Here is a 15,601-nt window from a genome sequence, read left to right on the forward strand (position 1 = left end):
AGCATATGGTGTTGAAAACAAAGGGGATGAGAAAACGGGGGAAGTTATGGGAATCGCACTCAGACAGTGAGACAGAAACAAATAAATTTTTTTTGGGGGGGAAAGGCCTCTACTTCAGCTCATTCCTCTGCGCCTGCTCACTGTCATCACCCTGCTGAGGATTAGATTTCAGGAAAATCTTGGCTGCTCACGTTTTCCACTCCGCCATTATTCCGTCTCTCTCGGTGCTGGCTCAGACAATGCGGGCTTTGACGAAAACCTGACACCGTGAGTCTGGTCGGCGCTGCAGATGACTCGACTCCTGCACACACCACTGTCACTTTTGTGACTCATGTACGCATTGTTGAACCCCCTCCTCCATTTTTTTTTTTTTTTTTTCAGTAAAAATAGCCATGACCTGGCCGTCTTTTCCAACGTTTCTTTTTTTCTCTCTCTCTTTCCACGATGTGCAGTGTTCCCACAGCTCTGTAATAAAACTGCCTCAAATATTTCACTCCCTTATAGAAAACAATGATTCTCGTTTAGCAATACCAGTAAGAAGTAAAAGCAACTATATGAGTTGAGATCTTAATAAACACTTTTGTTGTTTTTTGTTTTAGTCAAAGGCTTGGATAAAACTTACGTTTAAAAGGAACAAAATAAAAAACAAAACAAAGGGAAAAGATGGCTTACCACATAACAAAGACGTAGTTTTGGAAAATAAGTGACATGATGTCAGAGGATGAATGTGGTAACAGAACAAGCACCCAGTATAGAAACCGCTCAACCACACTCATTTTCTTTCTAAAATAAACCAAGAAGATGCGATCTAGAAGTCACAAAGTTTATTTCCTTTTTCAGAGAGAGGAACAAGACTTTTTTGTTTGCAAAGCCGCTGCCGTTTTTTCACAGAGCCTCTCAAAAACATTCTTGTTTTAAAATTTTTTTCATGTAAATTCTAAGGTTTTGATCATTTGATTTTATGTCTGGACTTTGACTGGGCCATTCTAACATGAAGACCGTCTGATTTGAACCATTCTTTTGGAGCTCTGGCTGTCGGAAGGTGAATTTCTCCCCAAGTTTTATTTCTTTCCTTTTACCGACCCGGACCAACTTCACTCTTCCTGACTGAGACGAGCGTCCCCTCACCATGATGCTGCCATCACTATTTTTTCCACCACATACCGTTCTTTGCACACGGACATAAAAACTAGATTTTCATTGCTATTTTCAGAGTAAAGAGGGATGAAAACAAATGAGTCCTGCTCATTTTTAAAGTTATATTACGTATGAGTACAAGACAGCATACATACGAAGAGTATTTTTCTGCAGCTTGTCTCTGCTGTCATCATACCTGTAGGGGGCGTACTTTTGAAACCTCTTCAGCTAAAGGAACTGAAAAGGCAAAAAACTAATTTTCCGTTTTCTTTTTCAGACTCTACATTATGCTGTCTTCTAGGTTTGAAAAAGCTGCTGTTGGCATGCAGCTATTTTTGGACTCTAATGTCTAAAAAAGCTGCTGCAGCTTTTTTTATTCACCTGGAAGCCCAGACTTCTCTGGGTTTGATGGAAGCTGCTTTTTTTATCTTCTTTTAAAGCATGCCAAAATAATCAAAAGTTGGCTATTATATAAAATGTAAATATAAAATAAAATCGCACTAAAAGGCAGTCCTGACTATGCACAGAAACATTTTCTTTGCAGCTCGCTTATTAACTTTGGAGAGCTGTTGCATGCAGAAAGAGCTGTAGAACAAATGAAAGGTATCATATGGCCTCCTAAACTCAGGGACAGAGTTGAATAAGTATTAAGTGTATTAATTTAGTCATTTCATCCCTCAGTAAGCCAGCAGGCCTCCACAGGCCTCTCATGCCTCTGAAAGAATAAAAAGCAAAGGAGTTTTGTTACTAATTTAATCATAGACGTTGGTTTTGGATTTGTTTGCACCAGTGAAATGTTATACAAGTATCTCCATGTGTGGCAAAGAAAGTAGTTCTTGTTTATCTTTAAAGATTTCCATCTAAATGTTTTGTTCATGTGTGAAATCTTAAAAGCTTTTTTTTTCCACACTCAGGAGTTTTGTAAGATGTAGAAACACATTTTTTTGGATCTCCTGTCTCTTCCCCCCTCAGACGCATCAGTCAAACACACCATTGTGGAAGAATACGGCTCTACCTGTCCGCAAGGCTACAAGCGATTTAACAGCACTCACTGTCAAGGTGACGACTCGAAACACGAGCCGCGTCATTTTCCCGATCTCTTGCAGAAATCGGCGTAACCTTTTTTTTATTCTCGCCTCCCTCCTCCTGACTGTGAAGACATCAACGAGTGCACCCTGCAGGGTGTCTGTCAGAACGGAGATTGCCTAAATACGTTGGGCAGCTTCAAGTGTTCCTGCAAATCTGGCTTCGTTTTGGAGAGAAATCGATGTGTTGGTAAGTAATAACATGATATTTCTTCAAACTACTGAGGCTGAATTTCTCTGTAAGTTTTTTTCTTTTAAATAAAAAAAAATATATATATATATATATATAATCATAAATCTTCTGTATTAATGCAAATTATGTATTTATACTCAAAGATATTGAGTTGCTCTTGCTCGAAACTCCTCTCTGATACTCAAAAAGAGGAGCTTGCTGACAAATGTGCTCTGCACACTAAGGCATTTTGCTGAGCATAATGATAATTGTGAGCAAGTAAAAGTTATTCATATTGCGCCTATCAGACAATAAAATTACAAAGTGCTTCACAAACATAAAAACAACAATAGCATGATTTAATTTAGTGTCTCTTCTGCAAATATCTTCTGTTTAACTCTTACATTTGTGCTTTAACATCTTCTGTAGGGATGATGTTTGTTTGTTTTTTGGAGCCTTCATCTTTGCTTTCTCTTGTTAACATTTCAACGCCATGTGGCTTCAGTGTCACTGCTCTCTTTGTGCTAACACAGTTCATATCAGACTATCAAAGAGAGCAGAGGTGAAAGTTCTGGTTTCGCGCACAAACAACATGAAAGTTGACTGTGAGAAACGAGATTGGAACGGGAACAACAAATATTTCTCCAAGAGACATTAAATCTGACTTGAAGAAACTATTTTCAAGGAGTGAGCTGAGCATATTTGTAAGCAATGAAGAAGCAGAGTTTTGTGGAGAGAGATTGAAATAAACAATATTGCTCCCTTATCACTGTTTTAACCGAAGCGCGTCGTGTGTCAGAGTCTCCGCCGGAGCAGGCGCAGTGCTTCCTGTTGGCGTCCGACGCCAGGGGCTGCGAGCACCCGCTGGTGAACCAGATCACCCAGGAGATGTGCTGCTGCACGGTGGGCAAAGCCTGGGGCCACAAATGTGAGAGATGTCCTCAGGTGGGCACAGGTGAGTCAGTCGCCTTAGTGATAATGTTCACTGAACAGTTTCAGCTCATCCAGAGATGAACTCCCTCCGCGTTTCATGGCTCCCGTTGCTTGGTAAATTGTTGAAGAAGTCTGATTATTATTTTTATTCCTGAGTTTTAAATAATCTTTTTTTTTTTTACTTTAGCTTAAAATGTTATTAACGGTTGTTTTGCAGGTCATTGAAAGAAATATTGGATTTCTCTGTTGGAAAAACAAAAATTGTATCTATTGCATGCATGCAGTTTTTTTTTTTATTAAATGCACAATTCTTTTCAAAAATGTATGTTTCATTTCTTTAAACAAGATGAATCAAACCGTGTCTCATTGCTGCACATCCAAATGTGGTTTCACTGCGTTTATTTTTGTGTAAATCCCACATAGTAGACTCTTTCTAAAGATAAATGTCAAATCAATGTAATTGCATACAATCAAATAACAGCTAAACTTTGTGTCTTTCCTCATGCTATATTTAGTGGCCTTCAATAAGATTTGCCCTGCTGGGAAAGGATACTATCTCCAAAGCATAACGGAAACCGTGGCCTTGCCTCCCATCATCTTCCATCGTGAGTGTTTGAACTTGCATCGGTTCTCCTGCCGCTCGTCAGAAGTTTCCATACCGTCATGGGAAGGAGTTTATGCTGATGTTGCTCTTTGGGATTTATTTGAACCGTTCTGTTTCAAATAAACATGGATGGGTGGAATAATTTAGTTTCAAACACAAATTTCATGTGCAAGTTTAAATGTTTGATGTTCATAATTACACACGTCGGTTCAGATTTGAACGTACTTTGTTTTTGAAGCCGTCAACTAGCTTCTGCTGGACATTCAACCACTTTTCTAAGTAGAATTGCCAGAGCTTATTTAAATTGGTTCCTTTTTCTGACGTGGAAACCAGTTTCTAATTTTAAGACACATAAATTCAGAGAGATGAAGATAAAAAAAACTTTCCAAAAGATTGATTTTAGTTTGGTTTATCAATAAAATGGAATCACTGACCAGTTTTAAGACGTAACTGTATGAAAGTTTCACCAGTGTGTTTCACAGGAAAGCACATTTCAAATATCCATCCAATGAGACTCTGCCAACCAAGAAGGAAGTTTTTGTTTTATAATCTTTAAACAGGACGGTGATCCTAAACAGACATGAAGAGTGCTCTCAGAATGGATACGACAAGTTGTGGCCTTATCGTATCGAAAATAAGTTTTACAAAATGTAAAACTTAAAATAAGCTCTACACCTTCTAGAAAGAAGTGTGGTTAAATATCCAGCTAAACTACTGCCAGCAACATTACAGACATTAAATGTGTGTGTTGCATCATCATGCCATCCTAAAAGAAGAACAAAAGTGTAATTAAAAGGTCAACATCATGTTCCTACCCATGACGGACGTATGTAAAGTTCTGACCAGCACCGTTCATATGTCCAACATCTCTGCTTTGTAAGCCTTTAATCCTGTTACTAGAGGTTCATCGTTTTAACCTCGCTCTACCGCTTTTCCTTTCAGCACCACTTGTGACGGTAAGATTTCGTTTCCATTTGTAGATGTAGCTTTTTCTTTTGCTGGCATGAAATATTTCCTCCCTCCTGTGATCAGGAGAAGCCCCCGGAGCCGACCACGGCGCAGCAGACTTCTGTCAGCACCACCCGACCGCGAGTGCCTGGTAAGCGCTCCCCACTTTCGCAAAGAAAGTTAGACGTGCTGCAAGTAACGTTTGAACATCTCGAGTTACTAAATGTACCGTTAGCTGCCACAATGAGGGGAATGTTTCTTTCTTGCTGCTAACTGACAGAAGATTGCAAAGAAATGTTGCCTCTGTGGAGTACAAAGACCAAAGATCAACATGTCATGGTTGCTGGTTCATTTCTCCTCTGTTGGATCCACAGTTGTTAAACCCACTCCTCCGCCAATCGTCCGAATCCCCCCAGGCAATGACCCCTTCGAAATAGACCCTAAAGGTAAACGTGAGTTTAACACCAATCCAGCACAAGAGTCGCTTCTTATTCATTTATTCTCTTCTCAACACGACCTGGTTCATGTTTCACGCGCCTGAAAACTGGGAAATCCAGCACTCCGCAAACGCACCCACAGTGAGAGGCGGTAACCATGGCGAGCTTCGCCTCCGTCTCTCATAGATGACATGTTGACTTCCTGCTTGCAGAAAATACCATTAATGATAACTCTTGTGTTTTTTTTTTTTACCTCACATTTCCAAAAACGACGTTTAACACGAAGCTAATTTTCCTGCATGTCTTTTGTAGTTAGCTGATGCTTCTGGTCGCTGTGCATGTTATGTGACATCAAACACGAAGCATGAACCAGCCTGAAGGCTTCGTTCACACACATTGTGTTATGAAAGCTGCCACAACTACAGTTTTCCTTTTTGCTAAACATTTCAAATAAATTCATGAACACTGATTTTGTTCCATAAGAATAAAAACATCCCCAAAAGATAAACAAATGCCAAATCTGATCACTCCAATCTGATCTAATTTGTGTGACTACCTCTCATTCATACTGAAATTTTCAGTGGCGTCTCTTAATTTCAATTATGTGAAAGTGAAAATATCAATAAGATATAGTTATGCCTCTTGAACTTTTCCACTTGCTGTCCTTCACAACTACAAACATCAATGTAATTATTGGGAGTTTTTTTTTAGTGCATCATTGTGAAGCAGTGATATTGTTTTTCTTTTTTTATATATAAGCTTTTCACTCGCTAACAATCAGTGTTGGATTATTGTACCATTTCTAAAAGACAGGACCTCCAGGTGGTGTTCATAGTTTTTTAGACATCACACTTCTTTTTGCCTTTCGGTTTTTTCTGTTCCTAATGTCACTGCAGCATATTCCCATAGACAGTCACAGTGAGAGGAGTAAAAATATGTACAACTCTTGAACAGTTCTCTGTTGAGAACTGTTTATAAGAGTGACAACAAAGTATAATTCTCGTTTCAATGTTTTTGCATTGCACATAGATGTATTGAATTAACACCAGTGGTCTCTTTTCTCTGCCCTTAAAGGGGAGGCGGATAAGTGCGGCCTGAGCAGAAGCATTTGTGGTCATGGGAAGTGCGAGAACAGCCCGAATGGCCACATCTGTCACTGTTTCCCCGGCTACCGTCTCAACCTGCAGAGGAACATCTGTGAGGGTAAGAGACGTCGGGAGAGAAAAACCAAGCAAAATGTCGTCTATTTTCTCTTGCTGCTCCTGACAAAAAGGGAAAATGTTGGGTTGCCGAAAAATTACATTTTGGACAAAAAAAGAATCGTCTCTCAAATCTTCTTACTAACAACAACAGTGCATATTTTGACATTAAACTGGTTCCAGGATCATGATTTTAGACCAGGTTTTATTATATTAAAAAAATATACAAACACTCACCATACCTTATACAATAAATATTTGGTAACACTTTATTTGAAGGGGTGTGCATAAGACTGACATGACACTGTCAAAAACATGACATAACACCTGACATGAACATGAAGAAGTCTTTATGAATGTCTATGACAGTTGTCATGAAGTGTCATTCGGTAAATAATGACACTTTTAATGCAAAGTTGCTCTAAAAGTTGCATTGAAAGTCCATTAAAAATGCCAACTTTGCATTAAATTGTCACTATTTACAAAATCATGCAAAGTTGGCACTTTTAATGCAACTTTTAGGGCAACTTTGCATTAAAAGTGTCATTATTTACCAAATGACACTTCATGACAACTGTCATAAACATTGATAAAGACTTCTTTATGTTCTTGTCAGGTGTTATGTCATGTTTTTGACAGTGTCATGTCAGTCTTATGCACATCCCTTCAATTAAAGTGTTACCACATATTTTAAGTAAGTGGTCTGCTGGTAGCAATTTAGCATATTATATTGCTTAAAAATCACCCATAATTATGTGTTTGTTTATCTGAGAATCAAGGAATTTAGAGCTAGAAATATGTTTAACTTAACCACCTGTTAGTAAATGTCATTAAACTTACTTAATACCTGAGCACAAGCAGAGACATGCAGACATGACTTCCACTATTTTGACGTTATTCCAGGTTAATGAGTTTTCCTGTGGAGACTTGCTTACTATTTTTTATTTGTTATTTATTTTATTTGACTTCGCTCTCTCTCCTTTCCCAGATGATAATGAATGTGACGCGGAGCCGTGCGGCCACGGCAGAGGCCGCTGCGTCAACACAGAGGGAGCCTACAAGTGCCAGTGTCGCCCGGGTTATAAACACATGGTGCAGCACGGGCGACTGAAGTGCATAGGTAAAATAATCCAGAGCGGCTCTGAGTTTTGTTTTTCTCCTCTGCATGCTGTCAGATCTGACTGTGACGTTTGTGTTGTTCTACAGATGTAAACGAATGCCACAAACCAGATATCTGCGGCGTCGGAGGCCACTGTGTCAACCTGCCTGGCTCCTATAAATGCGAATGTCAAATCGGCTTCAGGAGCAAGTCCCACCGTTATCCAGCCTGTGAAGGTACAAACGCAGTTTCACTTTGACATTATGGACGGCGATGCAAAATCATCTAATAATCTGTGTAATAATCCCTCTGTTCATCCTGAAATAAGAAGCGTAAATCTGGTCTTTTTCCAGACATTAACGAGTGTTTGAGTCCGGATGCTTGTCTGAACGAGCAGTGTGAAAACACACCGGGCTCGTATGAGTGCGTGCCGTGTCTACCCGGCTATGAGGCCCATGCCGGCACATGCTATGGTGAGTGTCTGTTTATTTTTATTTGAAATTTCACATGATACTTAGTATAGATGCAGTTGCCAGGGTGAGGAGACGGAGATAATGTGGATAAACAATGCAAAAGTTCAAAATCTTACCACATTTTTCTGGTCTGGTTTCTAGCACAAATATCTCAGAACAGTTGAAGTAAAACAAAACAATTTTTTTTAGCGAGACATAGGAGCTTATTTTTAGTGCTGGTTACTGTTACATTTTCATCAATATAAAGGAATTTCTGACTTTAAACAATCTATATTTGGCTGAAAAGTTACTAATAAGTTAGTTTTGTCTTAGTTCAAGTACACTAAGATTTTTGCACTGGATACCAGAAAGATTTTGTGTTTTTGCAGTGGAAATGATAAAGATTTCTGTTCTTAAGGCACGTTGCTGCTGTAGTGATAAAAAGGAATCAGTTAAAATCCCATGTTTGACCTTTTCTTCAGACATTAATGAGTGTCAGAAGCCTGGCATCTGTCCCAACGGGCGCTGCGAGAACCTCCCTGGGACTTACCGATGCCTCTGCAACGAGGGGTTCCTTCACTCTGCAGATAGCAAAAGCTGCAGTGGTAAGTAGTAGAAAACCGGACTTTTGCAAACAATGAGGCATGTTTTTTTTTTTTTTTATGAGAAAATACATTCCTCTGGTTTAAAGCATTTCATTTACAAATGAAAAAATTCTTTCCTGTAGACATTGATGAGTGTGCGGACGTTCGACTGTGTGCTTACGGCCGCTGCATCAACACAGAAGGTTCCTTCAAGTGCCAGTGCTACCCAGGATACCAGCGCACACAGGAGGGCAGCCACTGCGAAGGTGCAGATTACACCAAAATAACTTTGGTTTTGTTTTATTTGCATCAACTAGGCAAGATGACGTTCTCAAGCGCAAATCAGGTTATTGTGGTGTCTGCACAAAATGTTTGGTAAAATAAAATATACACCATAATTCATTGATTTAGTTTAGAGCAAAAAGTAAACAATTTATGAAGCCTAATGTAATATTAGTAATGTTGCACAATATATTGCTGTAGCATTAAGGACTTCCAGGATCACTTCCAGCAACAAAAAGATCTTGTTTTTCTCTGAAGCTCAGGGAATATTGCATACAGTTATATTGATGTTAATAAAAACATTTACTTGCTTTTGTTTTAATTTTCATTCAAAGATATAAAAATAACATCAACTGACTTTATCTTATGCATATTTTATGCTGAAATTAACTGGAAGACATCATAAGCTGATACACTTCTTGTGAACTTATTAGATGAAATAAGTCATTTTTTGTATGCAAATTATGCTGTTTTACATCTAAACAAAATTATGCTTGAAATTTGGCCTTTGCATACTAGAAAACTAATATTTCTAAATGTGTACATAAAGTGTACAATTTCACATATTTCAGTGTTTTCTCTTTGAAATGAAAAAGGAGTTGAGATCCAGTTGCTGAAAAGGTTTCAGAGACATGAACTGGTGTGGAAATTTGAATAAAAATGTTCCTCTGCTGTCAACTCAGACATTAATGAGTGTGAGAGGCCGTCGAGCTGCCTGAGGGGCCGGTGCATCAACAGCATGGGCTCGTACCACTGCGAGTGCCAGAAGGGCTACAAACTGGTCGGAGGCAGGGAATGCCAAGGTCTGTATCTCCTTCTGAAAGGATGTAAACATTTGGATTATTTTTTTTTTTTTGTATCCGTTTTCCTTTATTTATCACAAATCGTTTTGAATTTGAGAGATTTTTATTTTTGTGCTTCATCTCTGGAATTTTTTAGAGCGCATTTTGCAACGGTTAGGACTGAAATTTAAATACTCAGTACAACCTTTGTGCTTTCCCTTTCAGACATAGACGAATGTGCTGCAGACAGGAACCTCTGCCAACCCTACGGCTCATGTGAGAACAGACTGGGCTCGTACGTGTGTGTCTGCAATCACGGCTATGCCCTCTCAGAGGACAGACACAGCTGCGAAGGTACATCCTCTCTCATACTAGATGAACCACATTCATCTAGTGAACAGAACACTGAATCCTTCTAAATCCCAAGACTTTTTAGCATCATTTTTACAGATATCTAATAATTATCCGCTTCAAACTTCGCATTTTTACTTGCAGCGGTTCGAATTCTGACGGATGAGAAGAAGGAGTGTTACCTGAACCTCGACGACACGGTGTTCTGCGACAGCGTCCTGGCCATCAATGTCACCAAGCAGGAGTGCTGCTGCTCCATCGGTGTGGGATGGGGAGATCACTGTGAGATCCACCCCTGCCCCGTCTCCCACTCAGGTACCACACAGGACGCAAATAGCAGAACCACTGTTTACTTTCATAATTCTGTTCAAAGTTTTGCTTTCAAAACTCTTTTTTTTTTTCTTTTTTTTTTTACCTCCAATGCAGCAGAGTTCCACTTCCTCTGTCCTCACGGACAAGGTTTCTACAGTGAACAAAGACTCCAGTACAGCCTGCCCGCCTACCACGGTGTGTTCATTTAAGTTATAATACTATATAATATGCAAACGTCACTAACTGTGCAAATTTAAAGCAACATTTCAGTTCGTATTTAATATAAAGAATGGGAAAAGATTTAAGAACAGCGCTGAAAATACATTTTTAGCACTTGTAGCCTTAGCTGCAAACTACAAGAACAGGTAGCAGCACTAGTGGAACAAGTCAGTGTAGAAAATAGTTACGTTTTTTTATAGATACTTACATCTCTGTAGTTCTTTTAACTTTTGATTGTTTTTTTTTTTTTTACTTAAATTGTTCAAATAACTTCAGTATGTAGTGGTCAGCAAAAGAGAAAAAGATTCATTTATTGAGTTTACAACCAGGCAATTCTAGCTAATTTAAGCTAATTCTGCATCTGAAGGGGTTTTTTTTAACTGCGAAGAGATCAAATCTTCTGCAGAATAACAATATTTTGTTTTTTGTCTGCAGATATTGACGAGTGTACATTGTTTGCTGAGGAAATCTGCAAAAGGGGCCGTTGTGAAAACACACTGCGAGGTTATGAGTGCTACTGTCAACAAGGTTTTTACTATGACAGCAACCTTCTTGAGTGCATTGGTATGTAGCATCATGTGAATTGTGAATCATTTCTGCATGTAGGACTTTCCAAACCCTCTACAGCAGATTAGTTCTTGTTTCATGTCTTCATATTTGCGCTCAGATGTTAATGAATGCCACGACGAGTCTCTCTGCACCAACGGTCGGTGTGTCAATACTGATGGGGGCTTTTATTGCATCTGTGACCGGCCCTGGATCCCCGACTCCAGCAGGAAAAAGTGTGTGATGCCAACAGTTGCTGGTGAGTTAAAGTATCTCCCTTTCCATGGCTGAAACCAGCTTTTTTCTAGCTTCTTCCTTGATAACCTTGAACTCCTAACTTTGTTGTGCAGATATGAATGAGTGTGACAACCCAGGAAACTGTAAGAATGGCTTATGTGTGAACACAGTGGGTTCATACTATTGCATTTGCTCTCCGCCCTGGACGCTGGCTGTGGACCGAAACAGCTGCGTGACTCTCGAGGAGCAGGCTGGTGAGTTCTCATTTGTCTGTCTTTGAAATCACTGATATTTCCATCTAAAACACCCAATTGAAGAAGTGTGTTTCAACAACCACGCACTATGGTATAGGATTATTAGTAACTAAAGAGATGTAGCAGCAGACATGCACCCACCAAATTTTCATTACTAATTTCTAATCTCCAGTTTTATTAAAGCTCTGACCTGCCTGGAGAAACTGATTTTATTCATATTTATTCATACGGCACCCATTGTTTTCTCAAGGCATTTATTCCACCAAGTATTCAGATTGTATGGGAGCAATAATGTATAAAAAAAACAGCATTTAAGTTATTATTTCCTTCCAGTCATGATGCAGGACTTCACAGATATTTTTTAGAATATTTCTGTTGTCTTTAGCGTTCTTTGAAGAATAATTTTCTGTCCACCCTGCAGTGGGTGGATAGAGTTGTTAGCATTAGCATAGCAGCAGTCTCCATGTTTATAGTTGACAGGATGAAGGTAGTTTCTCTAGCTGCTTCGACAGGACTAAAATATATTTAAATGCAGCATGTTTCATGATGGGCAGGAATAAAGCTGAGCAACCTTAAAGTACTTTGTTCAGACTTCCATATGGAAGCTTTGCTCTCTCTCTCTTTTGTGCAAATAAACCACTGATTTATCTTGGATAAAATCTTTTACATATCTACGTAGTCTTGCTTCTTATTTAGACATTACTGGCATAAAAAAAGCTAACTGAGTCTTCCTGACTCAGAACCGACTCGAAAAAATGTGAGACATTTGTGTTTTTGGCAAGATCATCCCAGTCTTTGGCCAGTTTCTTGTTGTCTCAACGTTGAACTTGCAGCACAAAATGTTTGTTTTTCTCAGCAGTTTTTTGCTTTATGTGGAACCAGTGGGTTTCCTGTCAAAGTGGTCATATTTAAAGAACTTACTGTCAATGTCTGGCTCAGTATCTTAGCCTGCATCATGCTGTGTGTTTGACCAATGGGAAAGTTAACTCTCAAACTTTTCCACTCAAACTTTTCCACTTTGGTCACCAAGAAAGATTATTTCTATTTTAATATAAAAAGTTTGATGAGTCTCCCTCCTGTCCAGTCACCTCTATGACATTTTGCACTTGTTACTTACATTTATATTCCATCTTTCATTACATTATATACTTTGTTTCAATTTGTACCCGTCTTGATTTAAAGACATTTTTTGTTATCTATTTATTATCTTTTGCAAAGAAATTGTAGGTATATGACCCCAATACATCTACTAACAAGAAGTACTTTATTTTTACAAACGTCTTGTATATAGATTTGGATAGCTGTAATTATGTGGCTTTCCTCTAGTTTTTGATCTGCATATTAAAATCGGCAACCAGAATTTTAAAACTTAGACAGGTTTCTGAATGAAATTTATAAGGGAAGCTAAACCAGTTTTCAGTAAAACATAATTAAGCAGATAAAGAAGAACATGTTAAATGCTATTATACAAAATCCCAACCACTCAGTGATTTCTAGCATCACAGGTACTATAAATATACATCAGATGCATGGTTTCCTCTAGAAAACTTGCTAAGCCCGGTGCTCGTGGCGCTGGCCAGTCATCCAGCGGCCCGTCATGTTTTTGAGTTAAAAAATGCTTAAAGTTGACGGGAAATTTGAAAATATTAATTGAAAGTTTTGTGTTGTTGGAAGATTGAAGGATTAATATCTGAACACCAACTATAAAGTGTTAAAAATAGGCAATAATTAAAAAAAACTAAAATAAATAAACAATGATAAGCCTGGAGGGGGCACAAGTAAAGTCTGGTGGCCCGCCAGGCTTATAATACACTGTGGGAAGGAAACCCATAAGGAAATTAAGGGCAGTTAAAGTCCATCCAAATGCTCAAACATATCATTGCTACATGGAAAGTAAATGCATGACATAATGTATCACATATGACAAACATAATACCCATACAAATATTGCGTCCAAACTGTCCTTTGCCATTGCATGCACTGATATTGTGATGATTGGAATCTAAAAATCTGTCCAGCTCCTCTCTAAGTGTACAAATGACGATGATATAAAATATCTGGAACTGAAACTGATAATTAAGTCAGTTGTGGCAGGTAAAGCCTATAAATTACTTGATGCATATTGTTGAAATGTAGTCAACAATCAGGCCAAAAGCTAACTCTATCCCCACTATATGCAGCTACGTTCCTGTAAACATGTCTTGGAAGATGCATAGATGCTATGAGGTGCAAAAATAGGTTAATGAAATGGAAACATTTGCCCAAATTTGAATGTTTTGAACTTAAAAGCGAAGGTCCTCTCAACTGGGGTCTGCTGACCACAGCAATCTAGAAGTGCTAAATGTATGAGAGTAAATTTTTATCAAAAGTATCCACAACCTCATCAGCAAAATTTTTGTCAAATGGAGATGTTAACAGATTTGTATAAGTGAAGATTTTTTGCATAATATACAAAACAATAGCTAAATAATTTCAAAATCATACATGAAAAACCTTGTGTTCACTTTTTAGCTCCTAATGATAAAATCCAAATGGTGTCAAAGAGGCCAAACAAACCAAACAATAACTTGAACTTAGAGACACAAAACAGGAGAGACAGAATGTAAAAATATAAACAATGTAAATCCAGCTTTGTTTTTCTTTTTCTTTGTTTTTCATTGAGTGTAAAAGTATTCACAGCCTTGCATCAACATGAATTTACCCTTCTGTCATTATGAAAACTACCAGCTTCCTCAAGTGAGCTTCTGTGGTTAAAAAATACTAGATAATGTTAAACAGTGAAGGATCTTTTGTTTCTACAAGTCATCTCCAGCAGATTGATGATAGTCAGTTTACCAATTATTAATAAATAGTACATATCCTCAAGCCATAAATCAGTGAATAAATGACCATGTTTACTGTCCGGGAGAAACTTTGTTCCTGCACAGACAGAAAGTTCTCCATGTTTCATCACCTGTTAGAAACTTTTAGCCGTGTATGTCTGTGAAGTCGTGAAAACTAATCCTCTGAGGTTGACAGTAGTTAGTCTGTCGACAGGTAGGTCAACGTGAAGCGGTTCCATCTAGCAGGTCTGGCTGGGGACGATAACTGGTTTCTGCCTGGATACATTCATTTTGCTTGAGCTAACTTTGTAACTATTGCAGCCGGAGTATGTAGAAAACCCAAGTGAAGCTTTAGGATGTTTACTGGCCCAGTCTGCAAATGAATGTGCCACAGTCGGGTCATGTGTAATTACCTGAAACCCGATACTGTGACGCACACCCAGAGGAGATAAATATGGCTTAGTTATGACAGTCAGATAAAATTGAAGGCCTCAAAGTAACATGGTTTCTTTGACTTCCAGTTTGGGACGATAACTGTAGCGATGCAATAATGTGGGCGGATGTGAGAAAGTATGCTTTGTGAATATGATGTAGACTCTCTTTCTCTAAATTATTTTTTGTTCACATCACACTTTGTTTCTTCAAACTAGAAGAAAATGTTGTAATAATGATTACAAGGAGACTTCAACCTCATAAACTTAACCATATGTTTATGCTCATAAACAGGATGCTTTGCCCGCTAGAGATTTTTTAATTTTTTTAGCCAAATTTCAACAACCTCTTCTGGAACCAAACTCATTTTTAACTTCATAGATATCAGTTTCCCCTTTTTTTCTTCTTCTTTTACTTTAACAACGGGCCAGCTGCAAGATTGTGCAATCTCCAATAAGCAGAATGGTTCACGTAGTAACTTAACAGAAACCACATGTGGCTCAAAGACATTATTTACACCACAGTTTTATCTAAACCAGTCGATTATCACAGCTGTAAAAACTGTTTATGAATCTAATGGGCCATCAACTAATCCGCTTCATTTCAACCTGTTTTAGTTTTACAGTTGTCCAACCTCTAGACCGAGAGATGCACCTCACACACCGGCCTTAACAATCAGCTTAGGGATAAACAAGCATCTTCGACACACGGTTA

At 38.5% G+C, this 15,601-nt stretch overlaps 1 protein-coding gene across 7 annotated transcripts in view; it reads left to right on the forward strand.

The window, feature by feature from the left end:
- ltbp3 (latent transforming growth factor beta binding protein 3) overlaps positions 1 to 15,601 on the forward strand; it is a 44,725-nt gene that overhangs the window by 24,876 nt on the left and 4,248 nt on the right. For 5 of the 7 annotated variants that reach the window (XM_008427726.2, XM_008427723.2, XM_017308741.2 and 2 more), the window contains exons 5-24: positions 2,110 to 2,196; positions 2,296 to 2,412; positions 3,179 to 3,349; positions 3,843 to 3,932; positions 4,874 to 4,887; positions 4,964 to 5,030; positions 5,254 to 5,325; positions 6,391 to 6,519; positions 7,504 to 7,635; positions 7,722 to 7,850; positions 7,968 to 8,087; positions 8,549 to 8,671; positions 8,794 to 8,916; positions 9,616 to 9,735; positions 9,940 to 10,068; positions 10,210 to 10,380; positions 10,492 to 10,572; positions 11,032 to 11,160; positions 11,264 to 11,401; positions 11,493 to 11,633. In XM_008427726.2, coding sequence (XP_008425948.2) covers positions 2,110 to 2,196; positions 2,296 to 2,412; positions 3,179 to 3,349; positions 3,843 to 3,932; positions 4,874 to 4,887; positions 4,964 to 5,030; positions 5,254 to 5,325; positions 6,391 to 6,519; positions 7,504 to 7,635; positions 7,722 to 7,850; positions 7,968 to 8,087; positions 8,549 to 8,671; positions 8,794 to 8,916; positions 9,616 to 9,735; positions 9,940 to 10,068; positions 10,210 to 10,380; positions 10,492 to 10,572; positions 11,032 to 11,160; positions 11,264 to 11,401; positions 11,493 to 11,633 — 2,283 coding nt within the window. The remainder of the gene's footprint in view (positions 1 to 2,109; positions 2,197 to 2,295; positions 2,413 to 3,178; positions 3,350 to 3,842; positions 3,933 to 4,873; positions 4,888 to 4,963; positions 5,031 to 5,253; positions 5,326 to 6,390; positions 6,520 to 7,503; positions 7,636 to 7,721; positions 7,851 to 7,967; positions 8,088 to 8,548; positions 8,672 to 8,793; positions 8,917 to 9,615; positions 9,736 to 9,939; positions 10,069 to 10,209; positions 10,381 to 10,491; positions 10,573 to 11,031; positions 11,161 to 11,263; positions 11,402 to 11,492; positions 11,634 to 15,601) is intronic. The other 2 variants (XM_008427724.2, XM_008427725.2) reach the window with 2 other exon arrangements.

This window comes from Poecilia reticulata, chromosome 14 (assembly GCF_904066995.2).
Source record: "Poecilia reticulata chromosome 14, P_reticulata-male-v2, whole genome shotgun sequence".
In the NCBI taxonomy this organism is placed as follows: Eukaryota; Metazoa; Chordata; class Actinopteri; order Cyprinodontiformes; family Poeciliidae; genus Poecilia; species Poecilia reticulata.